This window comes from Plutella xylostella, chromosome 7, assembly GCF_932276165.1.
Source record: "Plutella xylostella chromosome 7, ilPluXylo3.1, whole genome shotgun sequence".
Classification (NCBI taxonomy): domain Eukaryota; kingdom Metazoa; phylum Arthropoda; class Insecta; order Lepidoptera; family Plutellidae; genus Plutella; species Plutella xylostella.
Window position 1 is genome coordinate 3,138,355 of NC_063987.1, and position 20,839 is coordinate 3,159,193.

Here is a 20,839-nt window from a genome sequence, read left to right on the forward strand (position 1 = left end):
ACCTACTAGGGTTTCTGCTCGAGAATTCTCGAGCTCGAGAAGATTCGAGAAATTCGGCTTGGTTCGAGACGAGAAAAAAATCTGAAGACTCGAGAATTTCTCGAGCCTTGAGATAAAAATTAAGAATATTCAATTCAAATTTTCCTGCGCCGCTTTAGAACACACACGCTTACCATGCGCGTGTATTATGAATTATCATGTTTCATCTCCATTTAAGCTAGTGCTGTACTGATAATACCAATGAATGATTAAAAGATAACGTAGTAATAGTTACGTACCGTTTCTTAGTGGACCAAAAGAAGTCATCCGATGTTGTTTGGCTCTAAAAAAAACTCTAAATGAAAAGCTTCGATTCTGTTTTTTAATTAGGTACTTATGTTTATTTGAACCTTTACAATTTGATTGGTAAAGTCGAGAAGATGATATCGGCCAAATGGGCGCCGTCACAATTATTGATTGCCATACGGGCTCGATTCTCGCACTCGTGTCGAATGTTGTCCTTAAGGGCTTCCAGAGACACGGGCTTATTCACATATATAAACACTTCCAAAAACTGCAGAAAAAACGGTAAATCGGGCTATATTGCAGGGGAAAATGACAGATCAAAACAAAAAAAAGGCGACCCGGAAACTGAATAAACACAATTAATCCGCGTTCTTGGGGAGTATATCACTCCACGGCTTCTGAACTTGTATTCTGCACTTGTCTAGTCCACCAATATCAAAACTGATTTGAAATTAGCGGCCATTTGCACAAATGAGAGCAACTTCCAATTGGGTGATTACTATTGGCCCACCTTGTGCTAGTAATTAGTAGCTAGCTAGACAGCTAATTATGAGTATTAGTAAAGTATTTTCTTTGTGATTAAGTAGACAAAGTAAAAAAAAAGGAGATTTTGTATGTGTTTTTTTTAAATTAGGGCATTTTTAAAGGTCTTTTTAGAAAGGCTCGAGACTCGAGAAGACTCGAGAATTTGGGCTCGAGAATTCTCGAAGCTCGAGAACGAAAACAGGTCGAGAAATCAGAAACCCTACTACCTACCTAAGATACCCATTTGAAAAGATTATAAATTAAATAAATTTTTCATGAAACTTATTTATTTAAAATTATTTGGTAGTAGGTATAGTAACAAATTCTGTATTTACAAGTCACCATATTAATAGAACTCATTAAATTAAATTGCTATAGAAAGTCCTGTGTACTTAACAAATAAGTCAAAATTGATGGTTACACAGCAGTAACATAAAATATCAGTAGTATAAACAATACAAAATACTAGCTTTACTTTGCTATAATGTAGTAATCCTCTTACCCTACACATTTGACACCTAACGAAAAATCTACCTCCATCACTAGCACATAATTTTATGTGAATTTAAAATGAAATGACAAGTGCTCGAAAGTAATACATCCAAAATCACAATAATGTACTTAATCTACAGGCAATACGAAGAGTCTCAATTGACAGTTAACAACAACAAAGATCAATCCATGCATAATTTAAAGAGATCATAGAACGTTGTCAATCCTTGTCAGTTACCGCCACCGACCAATCCGCAATCGCCTGTTATTAGCTCCTAACAGTGAATAAAATGAATGATGCAGAGTTAAAAACATCCCGACTCACTCTGGATGACAACGGGCCTAATATTTTCACACCATAGACAACACTCCTTCAGAAACCGAGACTTACAGGTGGGGTGGTGTAACTTGTACACTATAAAATTGACTCTAGTTATCAAAAAACATGTCATGCCGTTGTCATCCATTTTGAGTCCTTAAATTAGTACATCTAATCGCCGCTTCGTGGCGAGCGGTCGGCGCTGTTGCGTCCGTTGGCGTCGCCGTTTGTCCGGGGCGAGGCTGAGCGAGAGCGTCCCCGGGACACCGAGCGGTCGCGGGAAGCCGAGCGTGCTGAGCGGGGTGAACGCGAGCGAGAGCGGGACTTGCTGACCGACTTGCGGCGGTCGTCCTGCTTGGGAGATGCGCCCTTGCTGCGCGAGCGGGAACGCTCCCTGTGGGGAAAGGGTGGGTTAGTGATGGTACGAATTCGGTTGTAGTGCATAATGTGGTGTGGCGTTGTCTGGTGAAAAATCATTGAAGTCATAAGGACATTCCTCTCGGTTGCGACTTGATTGTCAACATGGCCCTAGAATTAGGTAACCTTGGAATTAGATCTCTGAATATGTCGAGAGGTAGAAATTAATAAAATTATACAAATGATCAGCACACACAATTTAAAATGAAAGATTATGGAAAATGGAAAGTAGTGGAAGATATCAACCATGCGTCTAGCTAGGACTACAGATCACTACGACAAATGTAAATAAGCTCACCTTTCAGCGGGAGTATCTCTGAGTTGCGGGAAAACATGATATTTGTGTAATTAATAGAGTTGTTATGATGAGTGTGCGATCAATAAAATTATGATTTTGAAATTTGATAACAGCAATGTTAATTTTAATGCCAATGGGGTTAGCAGACACATCTGACAACAATGCAACTTGTGTATGAGTGCAGTGACTTCTCAACAACATAATCTCTAACCATTTATTGAAATTTTGGGGCCTGACATACCCCATCTTTTTTTAATATCTTTCAGAATGTGTGTGGAAAAGTCACAGCACCAGAGCAGTGCAGTCAGAACCATCTCCTAGACGATTGAAAGCACATTCTTACTTCGACATGGACTTTTTCGGCGATCTGGACTTGGACCTCGAGGTGGACCTGCGGGGGCGGTCGTCAGACTTGCGCGACACGGAGCGGCGGCGGCGGTCCGGAGAGCCTGAGCGGGACTTGGAACGGCTGCGGTCCCTAGCGTATGGTGTACATCAAAATAAAATACATGGTATATGCTATCGCTACAGCTACTAGATACGCTAAGTAGGTTGGTAGAGGAGTCGTGAACTTTTATAAAACTCAACACATTTGGCCAACCATCATTTGACTTCGTGCTAGCCTCATAAGACGTTATGTAGCCTGCGATTAATCGTAAAATAACCGCTAATTTTAATCGTAAAATAACCGCTAATTTAAAAAAGCGAACTAATTTTGGATAGTCAAGTCATGGTAAGTTCATTAAGGGGGGATCCCTTATGGAAACAAGATGAGATTGATAAAAGTTGACACAGGAAATACTTGATTAGTGTAGTCTTTGTCTAGATAGCATACAAAGTAAAAGTACTGTGAATTTGTTTTCCGTCATGAAACTAATCAGAGAGACGTACAGGAATCTAAAGCTAATAGAATTACTAGAAGTACAAGAACTACAAGCTTAGTATCCACATATTTAACTAGCTTTAGCTAAAGTAGAGGCTTGGTATCTATTATACGGTTATGAAAAAATTGTCACACTATTATAATTTATATTATAACTTACGTTTTCAAAATTTGCTCAGCGCAAGTTACAACACACCTAGCCAAATTGAATGCAGTTAATATTATATTCACATACATGCAATCATGTCAGGGAATCTTAAATACTAAATTAAATTAAACAAGCAATTACGGGGGGAAACTAAGGGGGCAAAAAAATACTAACCAAAAAGTTATACTGTACTAAGGCATTTGATGGCCTGTTAGGGTTCTCTCGCCATATTACTGGCTAATTTACTTTCAACTGGATCTTCTAATTAAGGAATCCAAAGTGTTGTGAAATTGTGCAAATTTTAATCCGAAAAATGATCACAAAGGTATTTTTTTTTGTAAAACTTGTAATTAAACGAAAAAGTATAAAAAACTTGAACCATTCTCCAACACTCTGAATAACCACTACCAGTCGATACTACAGCTTTGCCGAGGACCTCAAATCTAACTGCAAAAAGCACTGCATAATACTCACTTGGACCTGGATCGTGAGCGGGACTTGGCGGCCGGGCTCTTTGTCTTGGAGCGCGGCTTGGAGCGAGAGCGGCTGCGAGACCTGCAAGTGTCACGAGTTAACTCTAACATGGCGCAGAGGTAGGGTAGGATGGGGTGGGTGTTGTAGAGGCTCAGATTGAGTGTTGTCAACAAAGGCTTTCTGCCCCGAAAGATGGTTATAGTGGAATATCATCATAATGAAAGAGGCTAGTTTCATGCGTAGACTAATCATCTACTAGACTACTCACGGTTCTCCTTTTATTACTGTTTCTGTCTTAAATAAGATGAATGTCAGAGGTATTCTACTAAAGTGATAATGACTTTTCTCTTAAATTTCGTTCTGTGAGTAGTTATAAGTTTGTCTATCTAACTGTATAGTATACAGCCAAATTTTACAACATCCCTAAATTTTTTTCCGCTTCGGCTATCTACAGACCTCATAAAACTTCCTATTAGTCTCTATTCTAAATCCTACATCTAATAAACATTAATCAATCTAATCATCAATTCAAACACACCTGGACCGCGAAGCGCGGCGTCCGCGTGACCGCGAGCGCGACCTGGATCGTGAAGACGACGACCGGGAGCGGCGGCGCGACGACCGCTTGTCCTCCACGAGACGGATGCGGCGTCCGTTCAGCTCAGTCCCGTCCAGCTTCTCGATGGCCGCTCGCATGTCCGCGTGGGACGAAAACTCCACCACACTGGAATTAGGGGAGGTCTGGTTGAGTTTGGTTAGCAAAGCTACCTCGGTTGGTGGGTGGTTTGGGTGGGGTTTACTCAGTGTTGAAGTTATCACCAAAGGCTTTCTGCCCCGAAAGATGGTTAAGATACAATATCATCATGTAGAGGTGTGTTTTTAAATGTTGACATAGCTATCATGGATCTTTATATTACTAGTGGACATGTAGGCCTCTTCTACCAACAAATGCTACTGTTACTGGATACCTGTTGTGTTGATATAGGTAGGTATACTGCTAATTTCTGAGAATATATGTCTAGCAGCCAATAGATGGTATGAGAAAGTAAATAATGATAGCTCACCCCTCATTACGGTGTTGCTTGTGGGCGTCAGCGTAGGTCACCTCGCCAGCTTGACGCATGTAATCCTTCAAGTCCTGGAAACCAACACAAGCATTAGAATCCCATCAAACGAAAAACTACTAAATTGTATTCCAAAAGTCTTCCTCAGATTAGATTTTGGCATCAAGGTATTCAGCCCCGAAAGATGGTTAATAAAACGATATCATCATGTGAGATTTGCTGAAGACTGTTGGAATATGTGAAAGGATAAGATATGCCCTATTATATCCTAATGATTTTCATTTCAATACATTGTGACTGCAACTATAATGTTAAAAATTACGCCTTGGGGCAGTATTGTTTCGTAGCTAGCTACCATAAAGTTGGATCAGCTCAAGATAGGTTTTGGGCTGCCACTGTCGCTTCAGTTTTTCCCAGCTTGATTTGTGGCAAAATAATAAGGGACAGGACTTCTGATATGAGCCTTCTTACACTTCCACCGCATCCTGGACATCAATGTCAAACTTCATCAGTTGGTCTACAGGTCCAGTCAAGTGCTATGTCAGACTTCTTCATCAGTAAGTTGGTCTCTGCATCAGGTCAAAGGCTCAGTGTCTTCCAAAAGGTTCCCGTCGTCTCAGCTGAGTATGGTCGTCCCGACAGCATCAGTTATCCTTCAGCCATGGATACTGGATCTAGCGAATATCATTCAGCTTTCAGTATTCTCGTCAAGGCAATAATGGCTCTAGTTCACGTTGCAATAGCATCTTGGGTCATTGAGGGTCTAAAGGCTCATTTCCTTTTCAAGTTCTGCTTGGCTGCTGTTCGTGTCATTTGTTCAGGTCCATCCATTTGAACATCACATGACTCCAGGGTTTGCCGTGTCCTTAGGCTGGTGTGGTGACAGTTTCAGTCCTATCCGTGCTGTATTGATCGAAACATTATGGAATTTCTACCTAGGAAAAATACTGCCCAAGTAATAAAAAAATCTAATAACTTTTACTGTTCACAATAGTATTTCCATCTCTATTGATAGACCCGAGTAACCATAGGTATGTTAAATTTTATATAATTTTCTAATCTATGTTAGTAAAAAAATAAAATACTCTAAAAATACGCGCAACTATTGTGAACATGTGAAAAAAAGCGTCGAAAAGAAAGTAAATGATAGATCAATGAATAAAAAAGGGGGATTTTGCCTGGTGAAGCGGCTGCCTAGCGTGACCCCATGGACATTACCTTGGCTCGAGCCACCATGGGGCGTCGGGGCGGCGGCGGGCGCGGAGGCTGCACTACGTCCTAACATCCCGTCACACCACAGACCACATGTCACACTGCTCTAGCACAGGGCACGACCATCAAGGGCACGACACGACCTTCTGTTGTTTTTAAAATTTAAAGCTCGTAAGTATGTAAGTGTAGATTACATAATTTTATATGTATGCAGGAGATAAACTTTTACTATTGACAGAATATACAATTTAAAAACTCTGGAGGAAATGTTAAGTGAAGGAAAACTTATTACAAAACAAAAATATTTGCAAGGTTAAAAGACTATTAGAGAAGAGTGAATTCAGTAATTTAGGGTTTGTGTTATATCAAATAAAGGGAGATTATGTAGGGAGAAGAAGAGCATATTGTTTGTCGCCGCCGGTGTCCCCCTTGTCCAGTGATTGGTGCTTCTTGCCATCGCCTCGTCCTCATCTTTAGGATTGGTCCTTGCGTTCAGTAGCCAGGCGCCCAGCTGTCCATCCCTCGCTTGCCTCAGTGATTGGGTACCATCATCGTATCGCTTGTGGCGCGTCCGTGTCTGCTCATCATGAAACCGTCCAGTCATTGATCCTCTTCAGTTCAACGTCCGACCGTCCTAGAGAGTGCCATGCGTGCAGCCGTGGTCCATGTCCGCCCTTGATCCGCTGGGTGATGAATGGATGATGATGCGGAGCCAGGGTCTCGCCCCGTGCTTACCTGCCAGCTGATGCGGCTCGATAGGTTCTCCACCACGAGGCGGTATTCGGTGCGCGTCGGCGGCCCGTATCTGTAATTGGAGGCAGTGCTGCTGTAAAGAAAGGTCCAAGTCAGTGCAAACTGTGTGTTCACATAGACTAGCAAACCTACTGTTAGTGCGGCATGGCGTCAGTTTTTGTGGGTCATTTGTTTGTGAATGAATAAAAATATGAATTGCTCAAAATGAGAGAAATGAGCCACATTTAAAACTGAGGCCATTAAAAAGGAAAGTGCTACAGTTAATTAACAAAACATGCATGCACAAGAGCTAATTGCGTTGCGATATCAATTATGTCGTTTCAAAATGTGATAAAACCATAATTATATATTTTACAGCTGCAAATTACACTGGATTTGCATTTAAATTGTGTGAGAGTGATTTTGCAACATTCCCAATAGCAACCTTGAATGAATGTTGATACAGTTGCCAAATTAATAACAGCATATCCCAAGGCCTTTGAATTATTATTTTACAAATTCGTGCCATTGCTGTTCAAATTGGCAAAATGATAAATGCACAAGATTGGTGTTAATAGAGCGACTGCCATATTTATCTTCAGTATACAGATATCAATCCTTATTCGGCAAAGGTTTTATTACATTCTAGAAACGACTTAGAGGTGTGGAATTGATATATTGATTTGTCAATCTAACATTTATCAATAGCACATAAATCAAATGAAAGATTAGATCCATATCAAACTCTGAATGCTTCAATAATATAGTTGAGGAAATATTGTAGTAAAAAGCAAAATATTAAGGTTATGTGTGTCAGGGCAATATAATTATGTACTTGTGTACCAATACTAATTTAACCAATCTACAACATGTTATACAACACGATATTCATCACTAGCATTTTAAATCTGACAGGAAATGTAATTTCTATAGATTATGATTGGCTTAATGCAGCAGATCCCGTCAAATTCAGTGTTAGCGAGAATATTGAAATTAGTCCTTATACATAAAAAGAAACTTGTGAGGTTCCTTTCTGTGTTAATCATAATAGCTCATCACAAGGTACTTTTTATTGGATACGAGGGGGAATACATTTACAATCCCAATCTGCCTTATTCTATGGACAAACAGACAACAGTCAAGGAGGGCTACTCTTTCTGACGAAATACTAAGTCCTGGAGTGTTTAATTCTCCCGAGATAGCTCAGACTTTGTAGGCACTAGGCATATCAGCGCTCCAAAACTTGATTCCTTAAAACCAGAATAACCCTCCAGGGTGCTGTCTTCAAAAGCGGAATAGGATTACAAATTCCAAGCCATCAACATCATAAGCTAATCGTGGAGTATACAGACGGTTCGCGTCGCGGCGGCGCGCGGGAGCGGCTGGAGGCTCGCGGCGGCGGGCCGCGCCCGCGCCACGAGTCGGCGCCGCGCGGGCTGCCCCTAGCTCGCTCCACCTGCACCCTACAACACGACTGCCGGCTCAGTACTCACTCGTATCGCGAGCGGCCGCCGCGGTCTCGGTCGTAGTGCCGGTCCCGACGGCTCCGCTCGGCGCTCCGGTCGATGCCGCGCGCCGGCTCCACCACCACCCTGCGAATACCTCGCACGGTTAAGCCTCCGACTGTTGGTGGCCAACGGTAGGGGGTTTACGGGGTGAGTAACCTGATTTGGGGGCGTGGTATGCGCGGGTTGAATGACAAGGTTGTTGAGATACAATGTTTGGTGGGAGATTATGGTCTTGAGTGAATATAGATAGGAATAATGCAATTTTAAATAATTATCTTGCTTGTCATAGGGGGCCTAGTTCATAATTTGGGATATCCCGCATATACCACACTGTTAAATAATATAACTTCACTTATTAGGTGAATTTGAAAGAAATCAGGTTACACACTGTGCGCCGCATTCGTGCATTCACACTACTTTTGCTGGCGCATTCAGACTAAACTTTCATTAACAATAAAAATTTAAACATAGATTAAATAATGAAGTCATTATCAATCATACACATTCACAAAACAATAACCATCACCATTTATACTTTAGTCCAAAACATTTAAAGTTCCTGTCCAGTTTTTTGATAATATGAATAAAAATAAACAAATAGCTGATATTCCGGAACCCTCTTTCATACAATGCTTGCAAATGGTAGGAGCCGGCTGACAAAAAAATAATAATTTATATTTCATAATCATCCTCAAGGGTTGATAATTATTTATACTAAAAGTACACACAAGGTTATTAAATGCAGATAATAAGTCTTATCAACTATGTATTATTAATAACATGACAGTAGGTCAATTTATGATCCATTATGAATTGATGTAGGTTTTTTACTAAATCAGAATAACAAGATATTACATTCTAGTAATACTAATTCCAAATCATGGGCAACTGGAAGGCAAATGGGCAACATTTCATGGTAGAGTTCTTTAATTAAAGCAATTCAGATAAAATATGGAACAGATTTTGTTTAAATACTGATGTTTGGATAATCAAATATTCTCCAATTAGGTATTTGTTATATTCTTACCTTTCCCCTAGGAGTTCTTTCCCATTTAGCTCATATACAGCATCATCTGCATCTCTGTAGTCGTCAAATTCCTGAAAGGATAGTTGTATTTATACTTAAAACATAATATTGATTGTTAATCCCTGTTTTCGTGCTTTGTCATTTTAATATTCTGATGAAGTTGATTGGTATACATAAACAGAAACAGCATGTAAACAATCTACTGTAGGATATGGGCCTCCTCAGCGACTGAAGTTAGCTGTATTTCATCAAGTGTTGCTCGACAAACGCTAATCAATAGCAACAGACATATGAAATGAAATGTTCTTCATTCAACATAAAACAAAAACAATTACTTGCTTGTAATGTACCTAACTCTACCACCATGTAAGACAAGGGTTCCGCTCATCTGGCACAATCTTTATTGACCAAAACTCATTTCGCATAACTCGTATGGTCTAAACTTTTTTGGCCGAACCATCACTTTGCCAAGACTTATGTGGCATAAGGCTCGTTATGTCTAAAACTCTTTAGGCACAATCTTTAAACACCTAAGTTTCGTTTGCTCAAATTTATGTTCGTCTATATCTATGTATAATCTTGTTTCTCTTAATGTTATCTTAATAAATAATATATTAAGTATGTAGTAAATGTACCAATCGTGGTATTTTTCTCCTACATCCCGAAAATCACGATATTGAATGATCAAAGAATCGAAAGTTAACGACCAATATAATTATTACAAACCCCATGAGATCGAAACCTAAAGATAGGTGCGATGACGAGCAAAGCGAGGAGGAGCGTGTTAGGTGCACATGTTCATAAAAACCAAAGCGGAGCGGAGCGGAGCGTTTTCCAAACAGCGGAAACAATACAAGGCACCAGTTTGCGTTATGTAGGGAGACGCTCCGTCAAAGTTAAAGCCAAACGAATATTATTACTTTGTATAAACCTATGCCATAGCATTATTAGGCTATTCAAGATTTGGCCATACCATTATTAGGCTAAACAATGTTATGCGAAATAACTTTTTACTAAACGAGATTTATGCCATACGATTTTCGGCGTAACGAGACTTTGACCAAACGTTACTATGCAATACGAGATTAGGCAAAAAAATCTTATGCCAAAAAAGGTAGAACCGTAAGACAAACATAATGCTACTCTACACTACGCCACAAAGGGTCCATCTTCTAGTCGTCGTCATGAAATGAAAACATCAGCTTACCACAAACCCATATCCGTTTTTGATGAGGATGTCTCTGATCCTGCCGAAGCCTTTGAAGAATTTCTCCAGGTCGCGCTCCCGGACGCCGAATGGCAGGCCGCCGACGTAGACGCGGGAACCCACCATTTTCTGAAACACCAGAATATCACAGATGGGGGATGGTTGCCGCCTCAAGTAGGTCATACATTTATGTAACTGCGTACTAATCTAGATCCACGTAGCCGCCGCAAATAGCCTTCTACAACGGTAACTACTTGTTATTTATTACAACAAATGTCTACTTATAGGATTTAGGATTACTGACATGTTCAGGGATAGGAATAGACATAAAACACAGGCGCATGCCAACAGGTTTACGTAAAATATTGATAAAATACGAACAGTCGATCGACGCGTCTTGGAAGATGAAGCATTTTTCGAGTACATTTCGATATTCCCGTTACATTAACTGTGCTCACATAGGTTACCTGCTAATGGACGATGTATCACAGCCTATGTAGACATATCTATAATTAAAGGCTTGGATCGATCGAAATTCGTAGGTATCTACCTAGCAAAGCCCGAACCAAAGCATACCAACCATGAGGCAACATGGCGGAAGATTGAAAAGTAGCCTGTAAATTTAACTCACCTTAGTTTGTGAAGAAGAAATGATGATATTAGAGTCTCTTTTAAATATCACTTTCCACTTATTCCAAAAATAAGAGAAATCGCCACTTTTTAAATAGTACTTCAATAAATATTTGACATCAAAATTCCAGAACAACACGTGCACGCACTTTCTTTCGCTGCCAAACAACCGGAAATAGAAATATTTTTCTGAAATATAAAATGGCGCCAGACCATTGTCTATGCGCCAGCCAGCCAACGGAACTAGGGTTGCCAGCATCTACCCAGAATACGGCATAGAGTTGAAACCGGGGAGAAAAGATAAAATGGATTTGTCGTGTATTTATGTAATCTTAATATTAGTAAAATAATAACTTATTTATCTATCTAACATAGCGCTGACTGTACTGTACCTGATTCCCGATTGGTTCAGTCGCAATTCTTAAGCCCTTTTGTTTAACAAACGCACAACTGTGTCCCCCTGTGTGTGAAAATATATAGGTAAAACAGCGAGTGTAGCTGCATTCGCAAATTCATACCCTTTATCTTATTCGCCATTCGCGGCGCCTTTAGCTTATTCGCCAGGCTGTACACGCTTACTGGCAAAATTTAAATTTGACACTGATCTGTCACTGTACACAGATTAAACAGAACAGGAAGATTTTTGATTTGTTTTGAAGTTTTGATAAAGTGCTGAACTGAACACATTTTCAAACAGAGATTTATAATAAATATATATATGTAATTGTTAAAATGTTTGCCGTATCGGATTTTGAGCCTGATGTTCCGGGTAATACTTTGAATTTTGTCAAGAAGGCTGTGAAGAGAAGGAAAGAAAACGTGAAAAAACTAACCTCCAAAACTGATGATTTGCCTAAGTTTTCCCCTAAAAATTCAAAAAATAAAAAGAACAAGTTGAAACGTAATCTAAATAGCACCAGTACAAAATCTAGTGTTATCAAAAACAAATTTAAATCGAATACTTCTGACAAAATCAACAATAATTTAAGCAATGAAAGCAAAAACTTTACAAAAAAAAGTAATGACCATAGGACATCGCCTATTAAACCCGAAAATGGACACGAACTGATGAAAAAAGAGTTAATAAAGGGCGGATCTAATGGTGATTTAAGTAAGTCTGCTAAGAGAAAAGCAAAAAAGAAGAAACTAAACCAATTAAATGAAATACCCATAGATTCACCAAAACCAAGCTCAACAGACTTGGGAGAGCTTAGCTTGTCAGGTGAGAACCCTAGAAAGAGAAAAATAAACGATAGTAGTAAAAAACCAGTGACTAAACTAAAAAAAGTTAAAACTGCTTTGGAGTCTAGTATTGAATCCATGGACATCACACACTTTGAGTCTGACAAGCCCGATGAAGTGTTAATTGAGAAGAAAAAGAAGCAAATAAATGATGCATTGAAAAATGATGATCAAGAAGATGTTCTTTTCTCGGAAGCTAACTCAAAACCTAGAAAAACAAAAAAGGATAAATTTAAAAAAATATTAGACATGGCCTCACAGAGAAATTCAATCAAAACCAGTGGAAGTAGTTTGAGGGAAAGAATGATGGAGAAACTAAAATCAGCCCAATTCCGCTATCTCAATGAGAAGTTGTATACTTCATCAGGATCGGAAGCCATGCAGTTGTTCCAGAGTGACCCCTCTGCCTTCCAGACTTACCATCAGGGCTACCAACAGCAGCTAAAGAAGTGGCCAGTCAGTCCCTTAGATGTCATTGTTAAAAGTATTAAGAAATTGCCTAAGACTGCTCTAATAGCTGACATGGGTTGTGGAGAAGCTAATCTAGCAAAGCGAGTACCCCATAAAGTGAGGTCATTCGACCTAGTGGCTACGGCTCCGGGCGTGGAAACCTGTGACATGGCCCACACTCCTCTTCTAACTGGTTCAGTAGATGCGGCAGTGTACTGCTTAGCGCTTATGGGAACTGACCTCACTCAGTATTTAGTTGAAGCCAACAGAGTTTTGAAGCAAGGAGGCCAGTTGTTGATAGCTGAGGTAGAAAGTAGATTTGATGATGTGGATGCCTTCGCTAATGAGGTCCAGCGCCTCGGCTTCAAACTGACGAAGATGGACAAGAGTCATACGGTATTCTTCTTTATGGAGTTTAAGAAAATGCAGGAGGCACCATCCAAGAAAGCTAAACTACCGGTGCTGTCATTGAAACCTTGCTTGTACAAGAGAAGGTAATTTACATTGTGTATAATTAATTACACAGGGTAAATAAATAATGTAAATCTTATTGCTTTGTGTTCTCATTAATTTATGCATAATATTTGTTAAATCTACTTGAGAGAGAATGCATGTTACAAATATCCATTCTCTGGATACAATATTCTATGAGAGTATCACTGCAACTCACTTGCTCTTTTATGCAATTCTCTATGAGTGGCACTGTCAATCAAAAAAGATGCGGGTAGTGCCACAAATTATAGGTATACAGTATACATAGTGAATTTTTCAGTGAAATGTGACATTATACCTATACAGGTCATGCCTTTTCTTACTCTGTATATTTTATAAATTTTTATTTTCTATACCTATTTGGTTGTTAGGGTAATAAGAATACATAATTGAAAGATCAGTTTTATTCATATTTACTTTATTGCCATTCCAAAAGCCAACATACTGTTATGCAAACCATACATTTCAAATAAGTAATAAAAACTTCATCAAAAATCTAAATGCACTTTCATAGCATGTACATTATCTTTTAATTTAATATTATGAATAAAATTAAAAGAATATGACACACCACTAAGGCATCTACTGCCTTAATACCATAAAAAGCATTACATTACTCCCTTCACTGTGGTTTTAATAAATATAAAACAAAACAAATGAATTATAATTCTGACTTGACATTTATCATAAAGTAATAATGCCGCAATTTTATTAATTTTAAACCACAGAGAAAGTTTCATTTTTAAGCTACCACATCCAAATATAGAATGCGCTATACACACATTTCTAATGTTTAAAGATCTTAATCATCAAAAATTAAAAAAAAGGTTAAGGCCGTATGTATGAATCCAAAAACCTCAGCCTCGTCCTAATGTAAGATGTTAACACTACAGAAAACAGAATTTATTTTGGATTTTCTTGATTAATTGAAATAAAAGGTGCATTATATAATGCTTGAAACAAACAAGAGAAATATTACTTAATATTTTTTAACGATTTTAGTAAAATGGTCCAAGGGATGGATTATAATTACGTAAAATGAGTTTTTAACAATGTAATTGGATGTTTCATCAATGTATCTAGGTATAGTTTGAAGATTAAATGAGGCATTAATTGGTGGTTATTCTATTACCCTTCCGGTATTTGCGCCCACTACACAATTTAAACAGTGCAGTTAAAATCCGTAGAAGGTAATAAAATGTTCGTAGTCTCATAGTTTCAAAATATGATTTGCCTAGGCATTGTCACTAACACTTAATTAATCCTACATTTAAGGCAGCTTTACTTATTTCTTACTTTGTTGGCGATGAATAAAGAAAATATTATTATTTTTAAATGAAACAAAACATGTAACTGGAATGAATTAAAAATCTTCTTACAGAACACCTATACTCATACAGAATACTCTTCATATAATAAAAAAAAAACAATTGCACGCGAAAAACAATTAGGGAATATAGACACGATTCGAATTTCATATTATAGAGTTTTTCTTGATTTACAAATTAGAATGACATGTCAATTAAATAATCATATTGTATTATTAATGAAACAAAAATACTGTAAACGTTTTACAAAATATGTAGTAAAAAACTGGGAAGGTATACGTTTTAGTTCTAAAATATATTTAATATCTAGGTAATAAGAGACAGAAGTACAAATTGAAACATATTACAGGTATTCAGTCTTTAAATTACCAACTTATTTTGTCATACTTTACGTAAGGCCACAGTTTATTTTAGTCAAAAAGAGGAACACATCTTAGTTTTATAGCGCATCCTGACCTATTAATAGTTTATTAAATAATTGTACTAAAAATAGGCATGCGTCTAAACTAAACTAATTAAAAACTTGTCAGATTGTTAGTATTTTAATACTAAACGTACTAACTAGTTTGAACTACATCTGATACAGATGATTTTTTATAATGGAACACTTTATTTGAACTTTTTGAAGTGAGCAATCAATAGTAATTTGTTAGTATTGTAACGGATCGGTAATAATCTATAAAATTCAATTAACTTTTTTCATTCATTTGTAACAATTAGTTTTAAATTTTTTTATTACTGATCTTTAGATACTGATATGTTGATAGTATTTGTTTCAAGACATGGTATAACAAATTCTACAGATATTGTCTCTCGGGTAATATACTCTAAAGTATTTTGTTAGTAAAAGAATACTAAAAGCTCTTTCGCTGCCCTACTTTCGTAACTTATAGCAGTCCCCGAAATCGTCAATATACTGCCACACTATCAAGTTTACCGACTACCAACTAAAAAAATATTCATACTGTTTCCTACCTACCATTGTATAACAGAATACAATGTCATCCACAAATACGACATTTCTGTCTACACCGAAGTATCTCCAAAAACTCTTCTTCGCCCCATAGCAACATTTAAAGTGCATTCAAGGCATAACCAGTAACAATCAGAATAAACACATTACACAAGGTAATTTCATTCTTTCACTATATTCATAGCGTCACTGATACATAACTGATTGAAACCATGCCCCGAATCTAGGACAGTAAAACGCTTCGTTACATAAGTAACTTCATACCAAAAGCGTACAATACTCATCCCGATTGCACTCATAATGTCCATGGACCTCCACGAATCATTCACCAACCTACCAACTCAATCTCAACTGACGGCAACACAAACTAACATCAACGCAAAACTTCCATAACAGCTATCCGCGTTCATGTTAATTTTTAGTGCTAGCCCTAGTGCCCTACTCATCACAAACAGATTACTAAATCCAACTACGACATATCTCTGTCTTCACATGGGCGGTGGGCCTTGGACGTAGCGGAGCTGTGGGGTCAGGGTTTGGGCGAGTGAGTTCAAGGCATCACAGCATCTAGGTCTCTCGACCAGCCAGGCGGCCAGTAGTAAGGCCACCAGGCACAGTTGTATGGGCAGTGATGATCGCAGTACGCGCCACACCCAGCTACCTCGCGGGGTGAAGTCGGGGTCACCAGAGCCCGTCTTGTTACCAGCTACTATTGTTACCTTGCGGTTTCTGAAATGGCGAAAAGTTCAATGGTTATTTTGACATAGACACATAATTTATTTGCTAACATAGAGAATAATCAATAAAATTACAGTAAAAATTTTGGTCGGATAATTATTGTGGTGATTATCGTGCCAGAAAAAATACTCTGACTCAGCATATGCTAGTTATATAGAAATTTTATACAGCGCTGATCATTCTTATTATCATCTTGTTAGTGATTTCAGTAGGAATAATTACATGTGTGATGAATATAAAATTGGATAACTTACGGTTCCTCAGTAATCTTCAGATCGGGAATGCTGAGCTCGACGAGTGCGCGACATGACTCCTGAAGCGTTCTCACTTCGTTCTCCGTTTGCTCCATACGCTGTAAAATATATGAAAAATTGTTATTAAGTTTACAATAACCTTCTGAGAATACTTACATAAGATAGTCTAGTCATAAATGCATTTTCAAAAAGTTGTTAAAACGTAAGCCTATTTAAATTTCTGCACTGTTTGTTGCTTGCCATATTATTAAGAGACGTTACTCTGTTCCATAAAGGCATATAAACCACAGTTAAATACTTCAACAACCAAAAACTCCTCACCTTAGTAATAGCCTTATGCGCGGGCGAGTTATGCGCGAGCGCAGCCTGCAGTCTGGCCGCCAGCTCGCGCAGCGCGGAGAGGCGCCGCGCGCGCCCGCCGGCGCCCTCGCTGTCCCCGTCGGATATACCCGAGTCGGAGAGCGAGTCGCAGCTTGAACCGCCCTGGGGATTTACATAGGGTTTTATTTGGTAGCTGCTATTCACAAAAGTCGAAAAGGATCTGGAAGGATCACTGAAAAGGTATCTGAGCATGCTGACGCAGCTACACAAAAATGTCTAGGGAAAGGATCACTGAAAGGGAAGCTGCTTGCCTTGGAAAGGAGGATGTTCGGGTTTTCGTGGCGCCCCCTAGCGCTCTAGTCAGACTTCCTAGTCTTTTACCGGTAAGTATTCGTTAGATGGGAAAGGTTGAGGATAGTGTTGTGGGTCTCTTCGACCCCTAGCCGGCAGTAGACGATTACTGTATTGTCTGGGCTGATGTTAGTTACGAAGAAACATTAATTTAGATAAGTCTATTAGAATTTGTAAATTCACCTTCTTCTTATCAACCAAGCTCGCAGCGAGTTGCCGTATCTGATTGGCGACCTCAGTCTGGTCTCCCGTGCCTCCCCTCTCCCGTAGCGACTGCACCGTGGCCAGGTCTCCCCTCAGAGCGCCCTGCAGCTCCCGCAGTGCGCTCTCCCATTCCGCCCACGCGCATATTGTCTTCTCCAGCGAGATTAGCTCGTTCGATGTCCTGGAAGAGAATGGATAAGATAATTAATATATGTATTATAATGAATACAAAAAATGTAGAATTTTTTTTAAGCAATTGATATTTTCAAACACTTATAGATTTTCAATTTAACATCACTAAATATATTTAAGTAACACGGGACAAGGCCTCTCCACACGGGTCTGTTATCTACGTCGATAAATTCGTTGAATACTGGTTCCACCAAACAGAACCGTATTTATGGCAAATCGCGATATAGTCCTGATAGACGTCGATAACGGACTTGTGCAGCTAGGAGGGTCGTTATGGATTACGCGGTCGAACGCCAAGAGCCTAAATCCTCTTGCATAAAAACATAATTTTTATCATAAAATAACAAAATTTAAAACTACCTCTCAAATTTATAAACCGTATTGTAAATTTATAACAAAGTTAAAATTGACTTTGAACACACGAGTTTCAACTCTTCACGTCAGCCAAAAAGTTGAAATTCGTATGTCGCTACGTCAATTTTAAACCATATTTTAATTTAAGGTCTATGAATTTGGAGATAAAGCTCTGTCCACAACTCCACACTAACCGACTATGAGCCTCATCCCACGCAGCCAGCAGCGCGGCCAGCTCGCCGGCCAGCGTGTCATCGTCCGAGTCCCCGAGGGCGCGCCGCACCGACACCGTCAGCTTGAGCATCGCCACCTTGCACTCCAGGAGGCGGGAGAGACGCTCCTGGGGGTGGAGAGAGAGGAGGGTTATATTGTGAAGTGGGTGCATTAGAGAGTTGTTAGATACATAGCCTAGCCAGTCTAATATTTACAACGGAAACAGAGTTCATAATAATGTAGTTAAGTAGGTAACTAACTACATAAAAAAGATATAAGATAGGTCAGGACATCTATTTAGTAAACAAAAATCATGTCTTTTAATAAATCAAAGGTGCAAATTTGACGACCGAATGGCGTAGTGGTTAGTGACCCTGACTACTGAGCCGATGGTCCCGGGTTCGATTCCCGGCTGGGGCAGATATTTGTTTAAACGCAGATATTTGTTCTCGGGTCTTGGATGTGCCCGTAAAATGGCAATAGGCCCGCCCCCTATTACATTGGGACTAACATAACACTCTGGCGAAAAGTGGGTGCAGCAATGCACCTCTGCCTACCCCGCAAGGGAGTACATTAGTACAAGGCGTGATTGTGTGTGTGTGTGTGTGCAAATTTGGTCGGTGTTCGAATGGAAACGGTGGTTTAATAATGATCTGATATCAAAGCAAACCCGTAAATCGATTTAATGTAAACCTTGGGTTTAGGAATCCAAGTCGGCATACCTTCAACTCCTCGATCCTCCTATGCAGCTGGGCCCGGGTATGCGGCTGCGGCACTCCGCCCTCGTTGTCGCAGATCTCGTCCAGCGTGTCGCGTAGTGCCGCCATCTCGCGGCGCAGACGGCGCGCGCTGCCGCGACGTGTCGCCGCGACCCGCAGTGCCGACCATCGCGCGGATACCGCTGTGGATGCAGCTTTAGGTTTAGTTGCTGTTGTGGGTAGGTAGGTACAGTTCGGGCCAAACAACTTGAATGTTCCTGAAGTTGGTTGCGTTGCGATTATACTTTTGTGTTTTGTTAAACAACAAAATATCGTAGGTATCGACTACACATACATACCTACACACATACACTGTATATTCATTCATAAGATAGGTACAAGATTGAGAGTTGGTTAGATTGACAAATCACGAAAGTCATACTCGTATCGCAGCCAACTTTAGGAACATTGAAGTCATTTGGACCGAAATGTGTTTTACGTTGTTGGCAGGGTTTTCATAATCAAAGTGGTTACTGACATAATTGAGTTGCGTTGTTTTGTGAGTGGTTAAATTAAATTTAGCTATGCCATGTACTATTAAGTAGAATGGAAATAATAATAGGCAATTAACCTACTAGTTACCTACCTACTTAACAGCTAGTGAAATATGTAGGTATTAGCAAATTTAAGATAAATAATATTTATCAAGGACATTCAATAAAATGTATGCACAAATGTGAATAGCACACGTATGGAGTACATTGCGTGCTGGATAAGAGCAAATATAATTAAGAGTGCATTACAAAAACACGTGTCCTACAATCTAGATTCTAGATAGACTTGGCGCATCTCAGCCGAGCTCTGGCATTAGGCCATTAGCCCAGAAACGTTGTCGTGTGACCTAGGCTAACCTAGATAGAGACATATGTTTATATGCCATGTACCTTGCTACGGCACAATCGCAGAAACAAGATTTATGCAGAAGATCTAAGTGAAACACATGCTTGCACAGGGCGGTAAGGTTAACCTTTAGGTAGATAACTAAAAAAAGTATTTAATATAGGTACATATCGTACATCTGACCCATTGTAGATTAAATTTGAAGTATTGTAAAGTACTGTAGGAGAAACAAAAAAAAGGACACTGAATATGAAGCTAAAACCCCTGTAACAGGCTTATCTTTCAGCAAGAAACCTAACATAAACATTCATCAAAACATAAAACAAATTCCAACTCTATTTGGGGCAAAACTGACACAAAATGAAGTAACATGATAAAACGTAATTATAACGAGGAAGCGACACACCGGCTACAAAAATAGTCCACAAAAAATAGCATAGTAGCTGAAATCGGACCCATTATCCGTTGAAAAACTTAAAGCTGCTCTACTTTTGTGCGGAATGGTTTACACAGTTTACAGGATAGACTTCCCGATCTGTATCTTTACGTTTACCGGAAATATAAAGTAGTTTGATTGTAGATACGATAACCCTGTGATCTAAGGACTAAGCCATAACCGGTAAATACACGCTAGATTGCCTACTAGGCAATACTAAAACTTAGAATGATTTAGCAATAAAATAGCCATAAGTACCTAATTACAGCTGGACAAAATATTGTACGAACGTACGTAATGTAAAATTAGCTTGATGGTCTCTAAATCGGAAATAGCAACATGCTAGAGAGGCTTACCTATAGCTACCGGGTAAAACACTATAATTCCTCGAAGTGCCAAGAAAAAGCGAAAGCAAGAAATACCTATGTACCAACCCGACTTAGACAGTCGGGTCGTTGAAAGGCCCTATAAA

At 39.2% G+C, this 20,839-nt stretch overlaps 3 protein-coding genes across 13 annotated transcripts in view; 1 reads left to right on the plus strand and 2 right to left on the minus strand.

The window, feature by feature from the left end:
• Positions 1-1,079: 1,079 nt before the first annotated feature.
• Positions 1,080-11,423, minus strand: LOC105382628 (serine-arginine protein 55). 8 transcript variants are annotated; one of them, XM_038106677.2, is made up of 10 exons: positions 11,223-11,411; positions 10,592-10,720; positions 9,385-9,455; positions 8,202-8,312; positions 6,853-6,922; positions 4,906-4,979; positions 4,380-4,565; positions 3,842-3,922; positions 2,680-2,814; positions 1,080-2,015 (listed from the first exon to the last, which is right to left on the minus strand). In XM_038106677.2, the coding sequence occupies exons 2-10, from the start codon at positions 10,715-10,717 to the stop codon at positions 1,793-1,795; spliced, it is 1,077 nt and encodes a 358-aa protein (XP_037962605.1). In that variant the 5' UTR covers positions 10,718-10,720; positions 11,223-11,411; the 3' UTR covers positions 1,080-1,792. The 8 variants fall into 8 exon arrangements, 7 of the variants coding, with proteins under 7 accessions (XP_037962605.1, XP_011550844.1, XP_011550845.1 ...); XM_011552542.3 differs by lacking the exon at positions 8,202-8,312 and adding an exon at positions 8,343-8,441 and having other exon boundaries at positions 6,853-6,940; XM_011552543.3 differs by lacking the exon at positions 8,202-8,312 and adding an exon at positions 8,343-8,441 and having other exon boundaries at positions 3,842-3,913; positions 6,853-6,943.
• Positions 11,424-11,855: 432 nt separating this feature from the next.
• LOC105382629 (ribosomal RNA-processing protein 8) lies at positions 11,856-14,222 on the plus strand. The gene has a single exon (XM_011552545.3). It carries the CDS (start codon positions 11,954-11,956, stop codon positions 13,409-13,411), a length of 1,458 nt encoding a protein of 485 aa, XP_011550847.3. The 5' UTR covers positions 11,856-11,953; the 3' UTR covers positions 13,412-14,222.
• LOC105382631 overlaps positions 14,117-20,839 on the minus strand; it is a 265,130-nt gene continuing 258,407 nt past the window's right edge. For all 4 annotated transcript variants that reach the window (XM_048622017.1, XM_048622015.1, XM_048622016.1 and 1 more), the window contains 6 exons: positions 19,056-19,234; positions 18,315-18,460; positions 17,554-17,755; positions 17,020-17,181; positions 16,699-16,796; positions 14,117-16,435 (listed from right to left, as the gene is read on the minus strand). In XM_048622017.1, coding sequence (XP_048477974.1) covers positions 16,195-16,435; positions 16,699-16,796; positions 17,020-17,181; positions 17,554-17,755; positions 18,315-18,460; positions 19,056-19,234 — 1,028 coding nt within the window. In that variant the 3' untranslated portion in view covers positions 14,117-16,194. The remainder of the gene's footprint in view (positions 16,436-16,698; positions 16,797-17,019; positions 17,182-17,553; positions 17,756-18,314; positions 18,461-19,055; positions 19,235-20,839) is intronic.

Bases quoted from the DNA above. Each gene is read 5' to 3' on its own strand.
- LOC105382628 (XM_011552540.3), bottom strand. From the start codon at position 10,717: ATGGTGGGTTCCCGCGTCTACGTCGGCGGCCTGCCATTCGGCGTCCGG. The intron at 6,944-8,342 runs GTGAGTACTGAG...CTTTCTTTACAG, and splicing joins GGCGGCCGCTCGCGATACGA to CAGCACTGCCTCCAATTACA. The intron at 4,566-4,905 runs GTGAGCTATCAT...CCCTAATTCCAG, and splicing joins AAGCAACACCGTAATGAGGG to TGTGGTGGAGTTTTCGTCCC.
- LOC105382629 (XM_011552545.3), top strand. From the start codon at position 11,954: ATGTTTGCCGTATCGGATTTTGAGCCTGATGTTCCGGGTAATACTTTG.